Source organism: Halyomorpha halys, unplaced genomic scaffold (assembly GCF_000696795.3).
Source record: "Halyomorpha halys isolate HHAL.00 unplaced genomic scaffold, Hhal_1.1 Scaffold1460.1, whole genome shotgun sequence".
Taxonomy (NCBI): domain Eukaryota; kingdom Metazoa; phylum Arthropoda; class Insecta; order Hemiptera; family Pentatomidae; genus Halyomorpha; species Halyomorpha halys.
The window spans coordinates 85788-103821 of record NW_027105776.1 but is presented as its reverse complement, the minus strand read 5'-3'; the positions used below and the strand labels follow the sequence as shown (position 1 = coordinate 103821).

General features: G+C 31.1%; 1 protein-coding gene across 3 annotated transcripts in view; it reads left to right on the top strand.

Moving 5' to 3' along the window:
* The window catches only part of LOC106689760 (protein Tob1), a 228671-nt gene that overhangs the window by 136699 nt on the left and 73938 nt on the right, over positions 1-18034 (top strand). For all 3 annotated transcript variants that reach the window (XM_014434921.3, XM_067053503.1, XM_014434919.3), the window contains one exon: positions 2539-2571. Coding sequence is in view for 2 of the 3 variants with exons in the window: in XM_067053503.1 (XP_066909604.1) it covers positions 2539-2571 (33 nt within the window). In the remaining variant the exon portion in view is untranslated. The remainder of the gene's footprint in view (positions 1-2538; positions 2572-18034) is intronic.

The window sequence follows — 18034 nt, the reverse complement described above, 5'->3', positions numbered from 1 at the left end:
ATATTTTTATATATATATATATATATATATACACATCATAAATAAACATAGGCGGATAACTGAGTTAAATAATAGAATATAAGAAAATAACTGATTTACAAATTAAAATATTATGATATATGTTGACGTCACCCTGCCTGAGAAATCATTTATATAATGACTTTATTGTATTCTTTTCAAATTTAGAAAATTTAATACGTAGCACGTATAATTTAATTCAGTTCCGTTTGGTTGATAATGTTAGGTAAACAACTCCAGTGCTTCTGGCATTGTTAATCATTGAAGTCCTTCTGTTTCTGTTTTCTTAAATTATAGTAAATGAAGAGGAACAGAAATAGCTTTAGCTGGCTCTTAGTTCTCAACATAAATGATTTATTTTTATTCGAAATCTGGAACATTGCCAAAATGCGATAAATTGTGTAGGAGAGACGAGGCATCCCATCAAAGAAGGAAGTGCGCGTCTATCGGCGACGAAAGATGTTTAGTACTTTTTTTTGTCTATGGTTGATTTTGCAATTCTTAGAAAATAAAATCGTAGTTATTTATTATATGTAGTTATATATAAAATTAAAGATTTTTTTTTAACCCACTGATTTCAGGAACTATCGTTCTGATTTGGAGAATTCTTTTGTGTCTTTAAAACGTCATCCACTTTATAACCGACAGAGTTGAAATAGTAACCATTTTGCTAGAAAAAACATGGCACATCATAACTGTCAAATTTCAAATCAGAATAAAACTATATTATAATGTTAAATTTTCATTTCACCGAGTTTTTTTTTAATTTTGTGTATAAATTTTGTAGTGCGTAAAACAATATTTGCAATTAATTGTTGAACTTGCATATTGCACAAACATTAAGTCACAAAATAACTCAAAAGCGAACCGTTTTAAATTAAGTTATGTAAACAAAAGATTCAGAAACAACGATATGTGAAAAACTAAAATAAGAAAAAAAAAAAAAAAAAAAGGAAATGCTAATATTTCTAAAGATTTCATTTATAAATTCCAAACTTTTATAAATTTAATAATATTTTACTTGACGAATTTTTATCGGATACAGTTTAATAGATTAAATAAAGTAAACTTTTGGGACGATCATTGTGTGGAAAAAATAAATAATATTAAATTGATAATTTGTTAAAATATTTTCCCAACGTTCAACCTGAGTTTCAGCCATTCATCGGAGCTATAAAAACAAAAAAAATGAGACGACAACCATAATTCGGAGAAACAGGAAAATAAAAAATAGAATAATGAATAAAAAAAATTAGGAATATACATAAAAATGAATAAATAAAACATTATATAAGTAAGAATTATAGTAAATAATTTATAAAAAGATTGAAAAATTGAGTGTTTTAAGTCAATAAAGAAATAAACACAATGAAAGATGGGAAAGAAAATGTAAAAAAAATACAAACTTTTGAGACGATTATTGTGAGGAAAAATATTTTTTAAAATTGTCAAAAGAAAATATAAATGATGAGCAATGGAATTAACATAATAAGATATATAAGTAATCTAAAATAACGAAAAAACAATTAAATCAACATAATGAAAAAAATTGGTACAAAAAAATAGAATGAAATTCCAATATTTCTGAATACTTCATTTATAAATACCAAACTTTTTAAATTTAATAATGTTTTATTAAACGAATTTTCATTGAATCCAGTTTAATAGATTAAATAAATAATGACTAAATAAAACAAAAAAAAATACAAACTATTAAGACGATTATTGTGTGGAAAAATTACCAAAATTCGTATCGATTTTTGTTCGTTTCTACATATTTCACTCAGACTTCATCCACAAATGGCTTTAAACTCCCATAAATCAAAACGACCATCCATATACCAAATCAAACAAAAATAAAGGAGTCGCTTATAACCACTGAGGTTTTGACATATTTACTTCATTCATTTACAATCAAATTCTGAAGGTGAACTTATTGATTGTAAATGAATCAACATAATGTAAAATTGATTCATTTACAATCAAATTCTCTTTTATTTTTTTCGCATATTTTTCTCTAATTTCCGTTTAGTTTACAATATAATTAGAAATAAATTTGCCAGTTTATAGTTAGAAATAATTTCCAGTTTGTTATGGTCAATAAATTATTGTAAAGAACGCCAGAAGTTATGTAATATTTTGATTGAACAGGGAATACCAAAGAAGTTAGTAAATCTGGTAAGGATGTGCATGACCGAAACGATTAATAAGGTATCAATCGGTAATGATTATTCTGAAAAATTCGAGGTCCGGTCGAGTTTAAAACAAGGCGATTTTTTATCACTTATCTTATTTAATCCAACACTTGAATACGTTATAAATACTATTAAATGTGATGAACACCAAAAAGGATTTAACTTTAGGTGGTCAAATACCGGTGCTTGTGCCTGCTGATGCTTTGGTTGTAGGCGCAAGAGGCTCAAGTCCCAAACCACACCCTGACCGAACCCATTAAATCAACCCCAACTTAGGGCATCTTCTTATGCTTTGTAACTAAAAAAAGTATTTTCTTTTTTGCAGGAAAACTGTTGCGAGCCGGTGGGAACACGAAAGGTAAGAGTGTGAAATTTGTAATATTTCATATTAAGAATTATTAATAATAAATAAGTATATATTAACATATGTAATTTCCAATTTAATTTGAGCACTAATAGACATTTTAACGTGTAGTAGCACCATGATAATTGGCTGAATAAATTTTAATTTAATATGGGTCAAAAAAAAAATTAATCAAATTTTGTTTTGAAACGTGACTTTTTAAATTTTTTCTGGAACAATTTCAGTAGATCATAAGCGTGGCCGATTGAGTTTTTTCATTATTAGTTTTACACCAAGTTTGTATGAGTCAGACGTAAAGATAGGTAATACCTGGTAAAATCATTTTTTTGGAACACCCACCATTGTTTACTCCCTTCAACCGTGATCAATCTTTAGGACTTTTTAACTGTATATATTTTTGTTTAGAGTAATAAAATCTTGGGGAGAATAACTTGTTTTGTTTTTCTTTTTATGGGTTCTTGGACTGAAGAGATTATTCTCTATCGATAATATAATGTTACACTCATCATGTTAAAACAAACCCATCGTTCGTTGCTCATCAGCAAAATTTCGTCCTCAGCGATATTCCCGAAGTTATTGTTCGATTGTATATGCATAATGCAGGTCACTCAATTTCATATTGTTTAACCTTCATCCTTCTTTGGTCTAAATATTCTATGCAATGCCTTTTTTTTTCAAAAACTTAAAGGCATTGTTCTTCCCTTGGCGTAAACAGTCACGTTTCACATTTCTAAAAACCAAAGGTAGTAGTTTAGTAAATTATTTTTCATTCTAGACATTGTACGTGAGCTGAATTATTTTGCAACAAACAATAACTAACTTTTTCCACAATATAAATCTTTTTTAAATTTTATTTTTTCTTAAACTTCATGTCTTTTCGATTGTATTTAGTCTTGAACTGTTCCCAAGAGTGTTCAACGGACATAACTTCATGATTGTGGTAATTACAGAAACTACACGATAACTGCGAAGATGTGAAAAACATTAATGTAAACAATTTAACAAGAAAATGAATCCTTAAGGAGCCAAACCTTATCAAAATAAGGCGAGGCGTCGTCTTGACCTTCCACGCGTTTCGAAATTGTTAGAAGGCGCACTATAACGTGATGAAGTAATGTAGCAACATGTGAAATCTTGAGATATTATGGAAGTCATTAAAACTGTTAGGAGCTGTTTAAAGGGCGCCTATATGGCAAATAAATGCTCTCTGATAAGATAGTCTTATCACCTTGTTACGGATCCAAATATCACTTTAGCAATAAAATGAGAAAAAAAAAAAAGGAAAAAAATCAAACTGGAAATAATTGATATAATCAAGATTTCTGCATGTTTACATAATCAAATTTTATTAATATCTATAAATACTTAAGTATCGAAAGATGTGGTTCGTTCTATTGCGAAATAGATGGACATGGCTTTTGCCTGTATTGAAAAACGTTTTTATGACTTGTAACCAATTAATAATGAGGTTGTCCCCTTGATAATGACCAAAGGGCCGAAACGTTGGAAAAACAATCGTTAATATTCGACGCTCTGAAGCACATTCATTCAGTAGGTGGAAGCATAAATATAATGTCGCTGCACTCAATTTCATATTACTTCTCTGAATTGCACGAATTTTATTACTATGCATTGGTATAGTACATCTAAAATGAGTTTGTCTGTAAGGAAGGGAACTCGCACATCCTCCCCCACACTACCTAGCTCCTTCTCTCCTTCGTACCATTATAAACCCTTCTAACCGGGAACAAACCAAGATGTGCTCCGGAATTGGATAGGTACTTGGAACGCTTTCCTCCCTCTATTATCGGACTCCTAAGTTACGAATACAGGAGGTTACTCGTTTCTTTATGTTATCCTTTATCCTTGACTGGGACTGTTTCTTATTGGTTCTTGTTCTACTTTGTAGGGTAATATAATGACCACTCTGAGTTGCTACTTAAAAACGCAATATCTTCCAAAGAATCATTTTTGAGATTTTATAATCATTGTGTTCAGAAAAAACTGACTCTTTCTTAGTTTAAATTTGTTGTGAATCACTTAGTGCAATAATTTTCTTAATTTTAATGTTATAAAATGTATTATATTAGGATTAACTTATAATAAATGCATTAATTTATGGCTTCTCCTAACAGAGGAAACATAGATTGGACTTTTCTCAGCCTCTGTGAATAGTTTCCGCTCTAACCAGTTTACTTGACATGATAAACTTACAATCTTGCAATATTAATGAAAACTAGTATTCAAAAAACTAATGCGAGGAATTGCTATTTGTAAAGTTGCATAAGTAGGCCGAGGAAAGGAAAGGTAGTCCAGTCAACTGAGTAGTTCTGTTCCAACAACCATTGCAGATTATCCAGAACTATGCGAGGCATGGAGAACACGTACTGCGCATGCTCTATACAGTTTCGGACTGTCAGAAGTGGAGATAAGACAAATGTGAGGGGTTGGCGGGCGAACGTTTGCCCTGTTGATCTCTCCTCTCCTTTACCCACAAGCAAATTCATCTTAGATGTACTTTACACTACTTCACAAGTACTCTTAGCAAGATAAGAAAGTGGTGATAAACAACGTAAAAGATTGATACTTAAAGTTAAAACCATCACAATTAAAGAAATAATTTTGATCACCCACATGAAAGAAAAGGTTTTTCCATGAAAATTTCACTTTGTCCTGAAGGAAAACGAATATAATAATCGATTTGTTCGGCACATCAATGAAGAACATTCAAAAATGAGAAACATTCAGCCATGATTTATAACAATAAAAGTTCCTCCAGCTTCTTTTGGAGAATAAAGCTCAATTCAGGTAAGTACAAATATGTATAACGCAACGAAAATTAATAAGCTAAAATCGAATGAGCTGAACCGACTATGGAAATCTTCAGATATATCGATTGAATTACTCGATATTAAAGAACACAGGTCAGTTAAAACTGGTTATCCATGAAACGTTTAAATATCATGTTTTTATTACGAAATAGGACCCCTCCCATTTTCGTACAACTCCCTCAGACCCCTCCCATTCTCGTAGTACATACTTTTATCACAACTGTGTAATCATTACCGAAAACAACTGTGTCTATGCATTTCAGATTTATATCTTTTTAAATTAGACGTTGGGTTGGAGTAAGGAAGCGGTGTGAGATGCAAGTTATATGAGGACCTCACTAAGCCGGATAAAAACGACGTAGAAGGAGATGAGGGGAATGGCGTTAGTTATTTATCAGAGCGAAGCGAGCGGAGGCTATAAATGCTACATGAGCTTTGGGACGACCCGGGCTTAGTTAAGCAGTCATCAAGTTGAACCTACGGCTTCGGGATGGGGATGGGGTAACCTTAATCTTCTATCTCCTCTGCAATCTTTGATGTAACAAGTGCTTGAAAAAGATACCCAATTAAAATCTATTACAAAGTGAAATGGTAATGAAATTAATTTTTTTAGTGTTCTTTTTTTTAATGTGAAGTGTTGTCTTCAAGTATGACAATATAATGTGTTTATCATTGGGGCGCGGTCAGTAGATTAATAATATATACAAATAATTAAACTTATTTTATTTGTGAAAACGTGTCGGACTAAATTTTATTCTTTCATTAGGTCAAAAACCAAAAAAAAAGAGATAACAGAAAAACAAGATATTAAGAAGATAACAAATTATGTTAAAAGACGATAAAATATAATATTGCAAAGGGAAAAATTTACACAAAATATAAGAAATATTGAAAATATTATTAAAAGACAAAATAATTAAAAAATGAAACAGTGATCAACGTAAATAATGAAAAATATACGAGAATAAAAGATAAATTAATGCAATTAATACAATGAGTATAATGAGGAAATTAAATTGATAAAATAAAGAAGTTATACTTTATCAAGTTATATAAGTCAACAGGGTTTCTTAAACTTCATTTGCAGTATTTTATAATACTATATGTAAATAACAATTTTAGAAATACAACAGATAAATATAAGACTAAATGTATACTATAATTGACCTATGCGTGCGAGTCCAGGACCTCAAGACATAAAAGTCACATCCCAGCTATTGAAATGAGTATTGAAGTAACTGAGGAGGATAGAGGGGGGAAAATGAATGGACAAAGTCAGGAGTACTACAATAAGAAACAAACTAGGAGTGAAACTGGTCGAACAAATTATAGAAGAAAATAGACTAAGGTGGTTTGGCCACGTGAAAAAAATGTAGTAGGAATGAATGGCAAAAATAATGCATGAAACGAGAGCCGATGATAGAAAAATAAGAGGAATGCCGAGAAACACTTGGGATGGTGCAGTCAAAGAACCATTTGACAAGAGGAATTGAGTGGAATAGGCCAAGCCAGCTGATAAAGGATCAAGACTTATGGATCCGGCTCTATGAGCAAGTTCCTCACACTGATGTGCGGTAGAGAAGGAAGGACTAAGAACAAGAAGGAGAAATACACTAATACACAGTTAGTTAATAATAATTTTTAAACTGATGTAAAATTAGAAAATATTTTATTGTTCGTTGTTAGGATTGATTATCATATAGCAGAAATGAAAAAGCAAATTCGTTTTTTTTTTATTCTGAAAACCAGAGAAGAGTGACCTGACTCTACACTCCTTCAATGCAACAGTGAAGCCAAAAAGTGGAGGGTGGGCCATGCCCCTGGAGCCTAGGTTTGCTTTAAGGTTAATAGGTATGTCTGGCATCGTAATCTAAACTGAAACAGATAGAAGGCAGTTAGTTACCAATTGGCAGCTACTCTTCTGCCATGCCCGTGGGTCCATCATCACGCCTTTTTGGCTTCACTTTTCTGTCAGCTTATACCCATCCATCCAAGGAAACTTAAATATTTAAGTTTATAATATATAAGGAAGACTATCGGAAAAAAAAGTTCAATTCTTATAAAATATAAAAAAAACATTTTCTGATATATTTTTTTGTTTAATAACTCTTCAGGCACCAAGAATATTATTGAAACTGAGTGAGTAATAATACCAAGTTAAATCACCTCGTTATGAAGAGGGGAAATGCTTTGTAGTTGTTTGCAAAATTCAATACAAAAAAAAACCAACCAATACAATGCATAAAAGAGCCCTGAATTTTCTTCATAATTCATCTTTCTTATTGTTAGCCTTACTATCTGATCATCCATTTTTGGTTTTTCTGTCTTTTCAATAGATCATGTAGAATTTCCTTATTAATGTTATATATAAATACCATACACATTTTAGTGTCAGGTAGAAGTAATTATTTACAACTTAACACCTCCCCCACCCTAACCGAGCCATTTCTGTCTTGCGGGGTGCGGCAGCAGTTATTTTTTTATAAATAATTTTTAATATATAACAATTATTTTTTTATATATTCATACTCTACAATTTTTTTTAAGGGGGGGTGGTATTCCTTTTAATTTTTTTGGGATTAGCTTTCAGCTTTACTGTGGCATAACCCAGCACTCGGTTGGGCGCCTTACGTTATCCAGCTGCACCCGTCCGGTAAGTTCAGCCCTCTTGACCTGCTTCTATCCGGGTGCCTCCACCTTTACACCAGCATGGTCCAGTCCTTTTAGTTCCAGTCTGTATCTGAGTTTTCCTCCAGTGGCTCGTTGATTCCGAACTGTCGAGTCCTTCCCAATGTCATAATAAATAAACTCAATTTCACATTTATTGATTAAATAAAGAGGATGGAAAGTGTGAAAAAGGACATTTTTTCTAGTGCTATCATTTTCTTTTAAAACCTCTGGGATCTTCCATAAGGAAATAAAAAAATGAAATCCACTACAACCAATAAAGGGTTAGAGGCGCAGTACTTCGTTAGAAAGTACTATTACTAGACCAACGGTTATGCATGAAGGTGATTTGGTCATAATGAAGCTTCATTCTTCAAGCTTGGTCAGCATTAAGGAATTAAAAGCCGAAATAAAAGTCTATCTTAGACTACATTCGGCGTTTTTTATGATATGTAAATATATATTTTAACCTCTTTTCAACTCTCTGTTTAACTAAATTTCGAGATATAATTTTTAAAAAATCCACAAATACAGAACATATTTGCTATCCATCAAGATTAAGTGTATTGCTTTAGATCTTGTTTGCATAATCATTAAAAGAATCGGTTTAGGGATAAGAAAACGAAATTGCAATCTGTCTTATTTTATGTCCTCCGCATTCCTCAGATTACTATTCCCGTTATCTCAATACATGAAACATTTCAATTGCAATTTATCAATGATTTCCCGGTAAAGATGTATGAACATTCATTAGTAATGTTAGATTGATATGGTGAAATTTTATCTCTTTATTTACATCATGCTCATGGAACTGTATTGCTTTAAAAAAAAAATAGTTCCTAGCAGAGCAACAGCTGTTTCTAGAGTCATTTCAATAAATCTAACCCATTTATTTTTAAATGAAGCATTAGTTTTTCTCTGTATGTCGTTTGTCTCACTGCCCCTTTATCTATGTCATTTGAATTATTGTCCCTTTTATTTATGTTTTGTTTTTTACAATATTGATTCATTCTGTCACCGCGCTCATCTCTTTTGAATAATTATAAATAAAACACATTTAAAGGCTTAATATAAACATGAATCATCTTAATTTGTTTTTATAATAGCTTCAAAAAATAGAAGTTGTCACGTTAAGATATTTACATATATTCCGTACGATAAATTATTATAAATAATGTTGACTTTTTAGACTATTTATAGTTAATTTTATCCTTGATGGAAACGTTGAGTTTTAGAGATGTGTATATGTTTTAAAGACGAATCGGCATTATTACTATTGAGAGATTTTTATTTTGTCTTGAAATAAAAGAAAACAGATCTCTTTGTCTTCCTTTTTATTATGTACCTTTGATATTTCCAATCTTAAAAATAATATATTTTTTTTTATGCTTTTGTTATCTAGAAAAGCAGGTTTATAAGTTTATGTAAACTTAGAATCAGTTATTGGCACCTATAAACCATGAATTTGTGTTGTATTTGTATCATCGTACTTTTCCAGAATCGTTTCTTATTTATTGAAGTTTTTATTTGCACAAATTTCACCATTTATAAAAGACGATGTGAACCTCGGTTCATATGTAAAAGATTGCACTAACAGAAGTAATTGATAAGCAGAAATAAATTCTATATCACTTTTGAAATATTATATATTAGAATGGGAACCTTTCATTTCAGATTTATTAATTAATATTTAAGTTTTTATATTTACAGCATAATTAATGATATATAAATATAACTTTTCGTGGCTAAAGCTTGTTGAGATATCATTGAACTGCAGCCTTCAATAAACTATTAAATATTATAGAAATATTTCCAACTAAGAAAAATGTTTAACCTGCTACGTGCGTATTTTATTTTTTTTAATTTTCCGTTTGATGGCAGTCTATTAAATTGGGTTTATAACAAAATTTATCTTAATTGATTCGTTGACCTGCAATCTCGGTGGAGTATTTGTTTTCAATACAGCTCTCGTTTAGAGAAACTGTTTACATTGAGATGAAATATAATCGGAAGATAAGAGTATTTCAGATACGGCTTAGGAACTAAAAAGTAAAAAAAATCGAATAACGACATTTTTTTGTTCTCTTATATTTTGTAGTGTGTAGTTTTAAAGATGTAGAACTCGGAATTAAAAATTAATTTTGTTTTAATGTTTTTAAACATCCGCCATTTTTAATCCCCATACCCATAATTTTGACTAGTAATTATACATAGTTTTCATTGAAGTAATCGAAAATTGGGGTGAAATAACTGCCCCCCCCCCCCCCGCCACTTGTATTATCTAGTAAGGTTGGTTACATATTATGGAGTATGGACTATGGACTGAAAACATTTGCTGTTACACGTTATAGGTGCCTCATTTCTAGTGGGTAAGTCCAGGCAGGTATTGTATAGAAAATAAATAATTTGTTACTGGTAGCTGATATATTCTATTTAGCAGTTTAAATCGTCAGTTAAGCTCTTGTGTTTTAAGTCTAGTATGTTATGGATTTATAAATTTTGTTTCAGTTATTTACTTATTTATAAAGTTATTTATATTTTGGTGGTTGATTGATAAGTGCCTAGATTTCAAGTAGAAGTTATGCATGATCCATTTTAAACTAATTGATACGTACTTTAATGATAGATAATCATGTGGTAGGTGGCTAAATAATTGTAGATTTTATATAATGAAATAGCTGAGCGTGACGACCTTATCTTTAACGTATCCTTCCATTCGTATCTGTTGAGCCTATAATGTGGATATGCCGGGCAAGGTGACAAAATAGAAGAGTACCACGTACTCGAGACTTACGTTGGGCGTCCTTGATCCAAAGAGGAAGAAGCAATCCCAATGGGGATAAGCCCAGTCTTTAATGAGCGAGTCATTCTTTTATTGGCAGTTACAAATGGGACGTGAGATGGGAGCCGTGATGGTCGACTGCGTCCGAAGGTTCATTCCTGACCTCACGCTGGTCTTGGTAATGACCGCGCTATCATACTTCCAATGACATCATTGTTCTGTTAGCGCTTCTGTACCTTGTGGCGTATATGTAAACGATATGGGTTTTCATTTAACTGTCTATAGACACGGATTTTTGCCAGTAAATGTATACATGTAACAGAACCCCGCTTATCCATTCGAAATATTGCCGGTTAACCGGAAGAGATTATATCAGTGTATACACAAGAAAAAACTCTAATATCAATTTACTAATTAAAATATAATATAAAACATAATACGGAGATGATACGTGTATATTTGTTTGATGAAATTTAAGTTATAATGAAAATTTAAAATAAAAAGTTCTTTAGATACATACATGATTTTTTTTTTAATTTTTATTTGAATAATCGAATCTGCTACACTAATAGTAATAAGTATTAAAGATATAATTGTAAATAATAATAAAAAAAAACTGTACCACTACAACCCATGACGGGTCGAGGGTCAAGTAATGTTTCTTGATCAACTGTTGAGCAAGGATGTGACTTGTTCATGATCACGCTTAACCACCAAGTTTTTCGATAAATTAACCCCTATCGGCGTATGTCACCTCTCACGTGACAACAGTACTTTATGGCTGTGGTCGTTTGTCACGTGGGAGGTGAAAAAGCGAAACATTTCGAAACTCCCTGATAAGTTCTTGAGAAATTTTATTTTTGCGGTCCATTGTTGATTTGTGGCCTGTGGCTGATACAATTTTAAGTTTTTGGATAAATAAATAGGTAAAATGTTTTTCAGCCTATCGTAATTACATTTCGTAAGGTTGATATGTTTCTACAGTTCACTGTCAAGGCGTATACATATGACTGTTAAACGTGACAACTGTTAGTCCGTTTGCATTACTTGTACTATTAAAAATCATGCCAGATACATTCTGACAGTAAGACTGTCTTGATAGTTAATGCAGTCATGATTGTAACTGTCGAGTATACCGTGGTAGTGGGTAACACTTTTGCCGCGATAACTCAAAGTATACGATAGTTCAATGTCAAGATGTTTACATATGATTGTTAAAGTAGCAGTTACTTGTGACTTGTACTATTAACGTTTACGCCTAACCCAATGCCACATTATTGTCTCTGTTAAATAGTTATACCGTTATTCAAACTGCTCAGTTGGTATTTTTTGTTGGAAGAATGGACAGGACTGCTTTTTAGTTAAGTATCCTTAACAGAGCAATTGATATCTCCAGTTATACATTACTGTATTTTCTAAATAAATTCTTATTTGAATCTCATATATATGTAAAATAAATAATTTCTAACAAAAATATTATTCTTACAATACTGAATTTCTTATGCACATTTACCGGAACCACCTAAAACCCAGTTTGGATCACGTATAAACAGCTAGCGACTGATAAGGATTAAGGGAACCCACTTTAAACAGACTGGGTGTGCCCCAGAAGGGCTCCTGAACAAACAGGGTCGACTCACGTCTACGTGAATAAATAATTATCCGCCACAGCCAGATTCAAACCTGAGTCCGGGAGTTAGCAGCATAGCTATAGCTGTCACTAAGTCAGATATTTTGGTTTACCTAATAACCGTTTTCCCAGCTCTTTATTAATTTTTTTTACCGTTATTACCAGCTAAGTAGGGTTTTACTGTAAAAACTAAATACTGCCTATTATAGTTCAAAGGGAGTTTTCCATAAACTTAATCCTTATCTATTCGATTAAATTCTAGAAAGTTAATCCCAATTATAAATTTGTTGGTATACTTATGCTGAAATTTTAAAAATTTCTCGGACAAGTGGTGTTTTTTGAAATATCTGAGCGATTTTCGACATTAATGTATACATTACTCTTCTTCATCTATTATCTAAAAAAAGTTTAAGCTTTAAGGAAAGAGTTCAGTTAGTTATTGTTGTTTATTACATTTTCAATAGCATTAGATCACTATTTTTCAGGGATTTTTTTTTATTCATGTGACTTTGCATTTGTTTTAGTTTTTCATTCTCTTAGCGTAATAATGCTTTTGCCCATATAAATAATGCATATTCCTCCAATTTAAATAGCTTTAAATTGTTCTCTTGTGAATCACGTTATGCTAAATCTCGCCGATTAGAAATCATTATCTACTACGCTGTCTTGGGCATGCATGGTTTGACTGATACGAGATTAGTAAATAAAAAATACACACAATTTATTTTTCATTATATGCGTGTAAATTTTTAATGTTTTTATTTATTAAAAATATCAAAAATTCATCGTTTCAATCAATTAGGAACACATAGGTAATTGAAAAAGCATCTATTTGTCGAAGCCTGTGTGTAATATTAACTAAAACACATAAATTACAAAACTTTAAAAAAGATAAAATATAAATTTATTTGCTTAAAAAAATCAACTAGTTTGTAATTTAAAACAAAAATTTGAAATTCACGTTTAAAAGAATGAAACAATAATATCCAACTTTTAACAAACTGTGTTATGGTATTGATCCATCACATGTTAACCAGCTGAGCTCTTTCCAGTGTAGCTCGTCGTTCATTATTGCTAAGAGCTCTCCAATTAGAGTATTTTTTTTTAATTTTATTTAATACCATATCGGCCTGGTGGGCCTTATGTGGTTAATATAACAACAGTTACATTTTTCTTCTTTTTTAAATTGACTATGGTAGGGAATAGTCTCGTACAAAAGACACCCCTAACTATTTATTATGTTAGAAAAAAATTGAGATAAAATCAGTCGATAAAAATAACCATTCTTAAGAGGAAAGAAAAAGAAAATTTAATCCCCAAAACAATGACTTCTGTGGATTTAACAAAATAAATAATTGACTTCTAATGGGAAAAAAAGGAAATTTAAGAAAATGAGAAGAGAAAAAATAAAATTAAAGTAATGTCAATAATAGAATCAATAAATATAGAACTTACAACAGGCTGGCTTGCAGCAGTCTTCTGGGATGAGGTTGGATTTCCTCTGTAGGCCATTCCTCCTTTAACTGTTGGTAACTGGGAGTGGAACTTCATGAACCCTTTTTTGATGTAATTGACTATTTGTTCTTCCCAATGATATTGGCTATAGCGTCTTTAATAAACTGAATAATTGTTCTGAAGCGGAGGTCCTCTGCCCAAAATATTATATTTTATTAATTATATTACTATACTTGTGACATCCTCTGTAAGTCAATAGTATTTTGCTTTTCTTTCGAGTTACATACCGAGCAGGTATCGATACTTACATCCATCCAGAAACTCCATATTTAACTGAAAATTATCAGTTAAATATGGAATTTCTGTTTAAACCGTACATAAGACTACATAAAAGAAATGCGTCTATTAAAATGTATAATTACTTTATATATAGTTTTAGGTAGTGGAGAAATTAATGGTAGCGTATCAGAGTTGTTATATTTGAAAATTGTTGTGACAAGTTTAGAAAATATAGGGTTTGTATAAGCGTGAAGTTTACAATGGAATGGCTAGTTTCTATTTCGGGATAAATCTACATGTTTAAAATTTAGGTTTTATGGATAATTTTATTTAAGACTTAATAAGAAGCTTTAATGAGGATTTTGGATTTGAAGGATCAGTGAAGATTTCGATAGTTTCAAGTTCATCTCTTTATTTCCGGATCAATGTTATTAATAATCTAGCCAGATCACGCACTTGAAGCTAACCTTAAAAAAAAAAAAACTATAAGCGTAAAATTCCTACGCCACACAGTGGTGAGAAATCTCTGTTTTGTGCCAAAATCTCTAAATTGTTTAAATCTTCTGTAATTCTCATGAATTCCTACGTTATTCATGGTGCTGAAAAAGTAATGTATTTTTTTTAATAATATTTACAGGTGTAAAAATATAAATTCTAATTTTTCTATCAGTAAAATAATAATTCCCTATAAATAAAATGTTATTCTGATCCATGGTTGTTAATTTCATTATTGTTCTGACCTTATTTTAAGGTGTAACCGTCCAAGAAGACCCTTTACTCCATACGTCTAAATACGACAATGAAACTTACACAAAAGTTGCTCCAATATTACACAACATTTATGGAAAAATAGCCTCATCAGAAAGGCCAAAAAGCTCATTTTTTGTAGTCCATGAAAAATGTGCAAAACCGTTTTTTCCAGTATTAAATTAGAAATGGCCGTAGAAATTTTTAAAAAAATATTTCAAGTGACAAACCTAATTTTGAAAAACTAGAATTTATACACTAGTGATTTGGCTGAAATATTTTTTGTTGGATTGTTTAAAACAAAATTACAACAACCATTAAAAGCTCACTTTTTCCAAATGCCTAAATGAAGTCTGTAAGATTAGGTCTCCGGTTTGATGGGAGAACAAATTACGGTGAATTCTTTTAAAGGAATTTGAGTGTTTGAGACCACACTCAATATGATTGGACACATTTCATTTTGGAGGGTTTTTTACACTTTTCACCACTGTGCGACATCGAGTTTGGGATAAGGATGAATTAACGTGGTAAAAACTGAGTGTTTTAATTTTTTTTTTTTTGCCTATTTCTCTACAATTATTTAGTTGGAACCAAGGAGTCCTACAATATAGAAATCACTTATCAATAAAGGTCAATTACAAATTGGACTATGCCTTTCAGATATTTTAAATTTATTATATTTAAAATTAATTATTAAGAAATGGGAGTAGCATAACCATTAGATTTGGCAATTAAGTTGTGCAAAAGTGCACACACTACATTTAACTTTAAAATAGTATAATGTATTAAAACATAATTTTTTATTTTTGTTTTGTTTTTTAATATTATTAAATATGATGCGACGTTTTTGTATAGCCCAGCTTGGGTATATTGTTTGTTATTAGTTTATATAAACGATCTTTAACTCGTCACTTTTGTCAAATTACTACAATTGATTATCTCACATAATCTAACTCTATTTGCTCAAGGGCTGTCCCATACGTAAGCCACATGGCTACTAACTCAAAGAACCCGAGTTCGAATCCGGCTGGGCAGAAAATTGTTTTCTGTTGCACTGTAGCCGAAATTCAGGAGCCATCTTGGGATCCACCCACCCTCTTAAATTAGGTACCCTTAATTGGATAAAAAGCGGTCGAACGTGATTCTGATCAAACCACCTCCTTGCACAACCGTTGGTCTAGTAACATTACTTCCTTACAAAGTACTAAACCTCCTCTAACCCTTGATGGGTTTTAGCGGTACAGATTTTTTTTAAAAATTTTAAAATGCTGGCAATAAATTATATTTCAATCTGATCATTCCCGCTATGAATGTTTCGAGAGCTTTAGCTCGTAATCCCTTACTGTGATCTACTGCCTGTCTGTGGTAAAATAACATAAAGAAATGATAAACATCAATGAATAAGAGTCAGTTACACTTTTGATTATAAGGGCGGTTTTAGGGTGGTTGTTACGATTTATAAGCTGGAACAGTTCAATATTAATTGATTTCTAGCGAAGAAACTAATTATTCAATTAACAAAATACAACTGAATACTAAAATGAAAATAAAAAAAAAAAAATTAAAAGAACTTTTGAAGAGAAAAACAATGATATTAATTACAATTTAATGGCATATTTTTAGCTCAATTTAAATATTTTGGTATCTTTGGATGGAAGGGTTTTCCATATTTCTAATGATAAAAGTATAGATTTTCTAGCTTTGAGGGGAATAAAAAGTTTATTACGTATTGCATACATATTTTTAAACAATTACAAATACATTATTTTATAGCTCTAAATAATGTAGATCTCGTAGGCATTTGTCATATTATAAATTCCATTTGATATTACAAAAATTTGAAGTTGACCGGCACTCTTTTCGAGCTTAAAAAAAATATAAAAATTACGCCACAATTATTCTGAGAGCGGTTAAGTACGTAGGAAAATGAGATAGAACAAAACAAAGTAAATGCTGGATTCCACCGTATTCTCTGTTATACACTTGAAGGAATCCAGGGTGCCGTGTCACCCACTTTGGGAACCGCTCCCCTAAATGATGATACTAAAGATTTTTTGTTGCTAAACTAGTATTATACATCATGAATATGCAAAAAAATCTTTTCGGGAATAAAAATGGAGTTAAATTTTGCTTTCAGCCAATATTATTAAATAAAATTTTTGGTTATCGACCTGTGTTATTTATGATATTGTCTTGTTAATAGTTTAAGATTAAACCTCGTACACACTAGAACAATACTACTTGATCCGACCTGCATATTTTCTTTATTTGCCTTGAGATTAGAGTATCATTTGATAAGTCAGAAATATTTGTCTGTAAATTGACAAATATTACTGACATTTCAAAGGTTGTAAATATTCCTTTAATTGATTAAATAATTGCTAATGAAGATAAAATACCTTAAAATTTTATTATTTTTCTTTTACTTCATAATTATCAAGCTCTCATCCTTGTGTTGAAAGAATACCTTTTTGATTCCCAGAATCACAATGGGTTTTCCTTAACCTTCTGGGAACCGGTTCCAATCTGCGGTGTTTGTTGAGTAACCAGAATCACTCTAGGATCTGCTGACCTTAAAGACCGCAGGACAGCTATTTAAAGTCCTAAAAAAGAAAGTATATTTTCGTTTTAAAGCTCTCCCATTAAGGAAAAAAATAAGCAAATCTTCAAGTATTGTTTCCTTCAGAGAATCGTTGTGCATAAATATTACAAAGAACTTTAATAATGCGATGTAATTGCTCAATAGAGCGTAGCTTATATTTTCTTTACACTTGACCTCAAGATTACTATTCAATGTTTCGTAACGAATAAATTGAAAATAATAAAATAAAGAATTGCACGTGGCAGTACCTCTCTGTCAGCCGCTTCATTCAAATCATGGCAGTTGTGTTGAGATTTTTTTTTTCAGCAGGAAGATAAGGAGGTCAGGGTTTTCCTTGCAAACTATCGGCTGTTATTTGTGTTTTATTATTTGATAGAGTTTGGGCTGCAATCAAGAAGAATGAAAAATATTTTAATTTTTAAAATAATGAAAAATTATTTATTTTCTGCCAACATTTCGGCCTG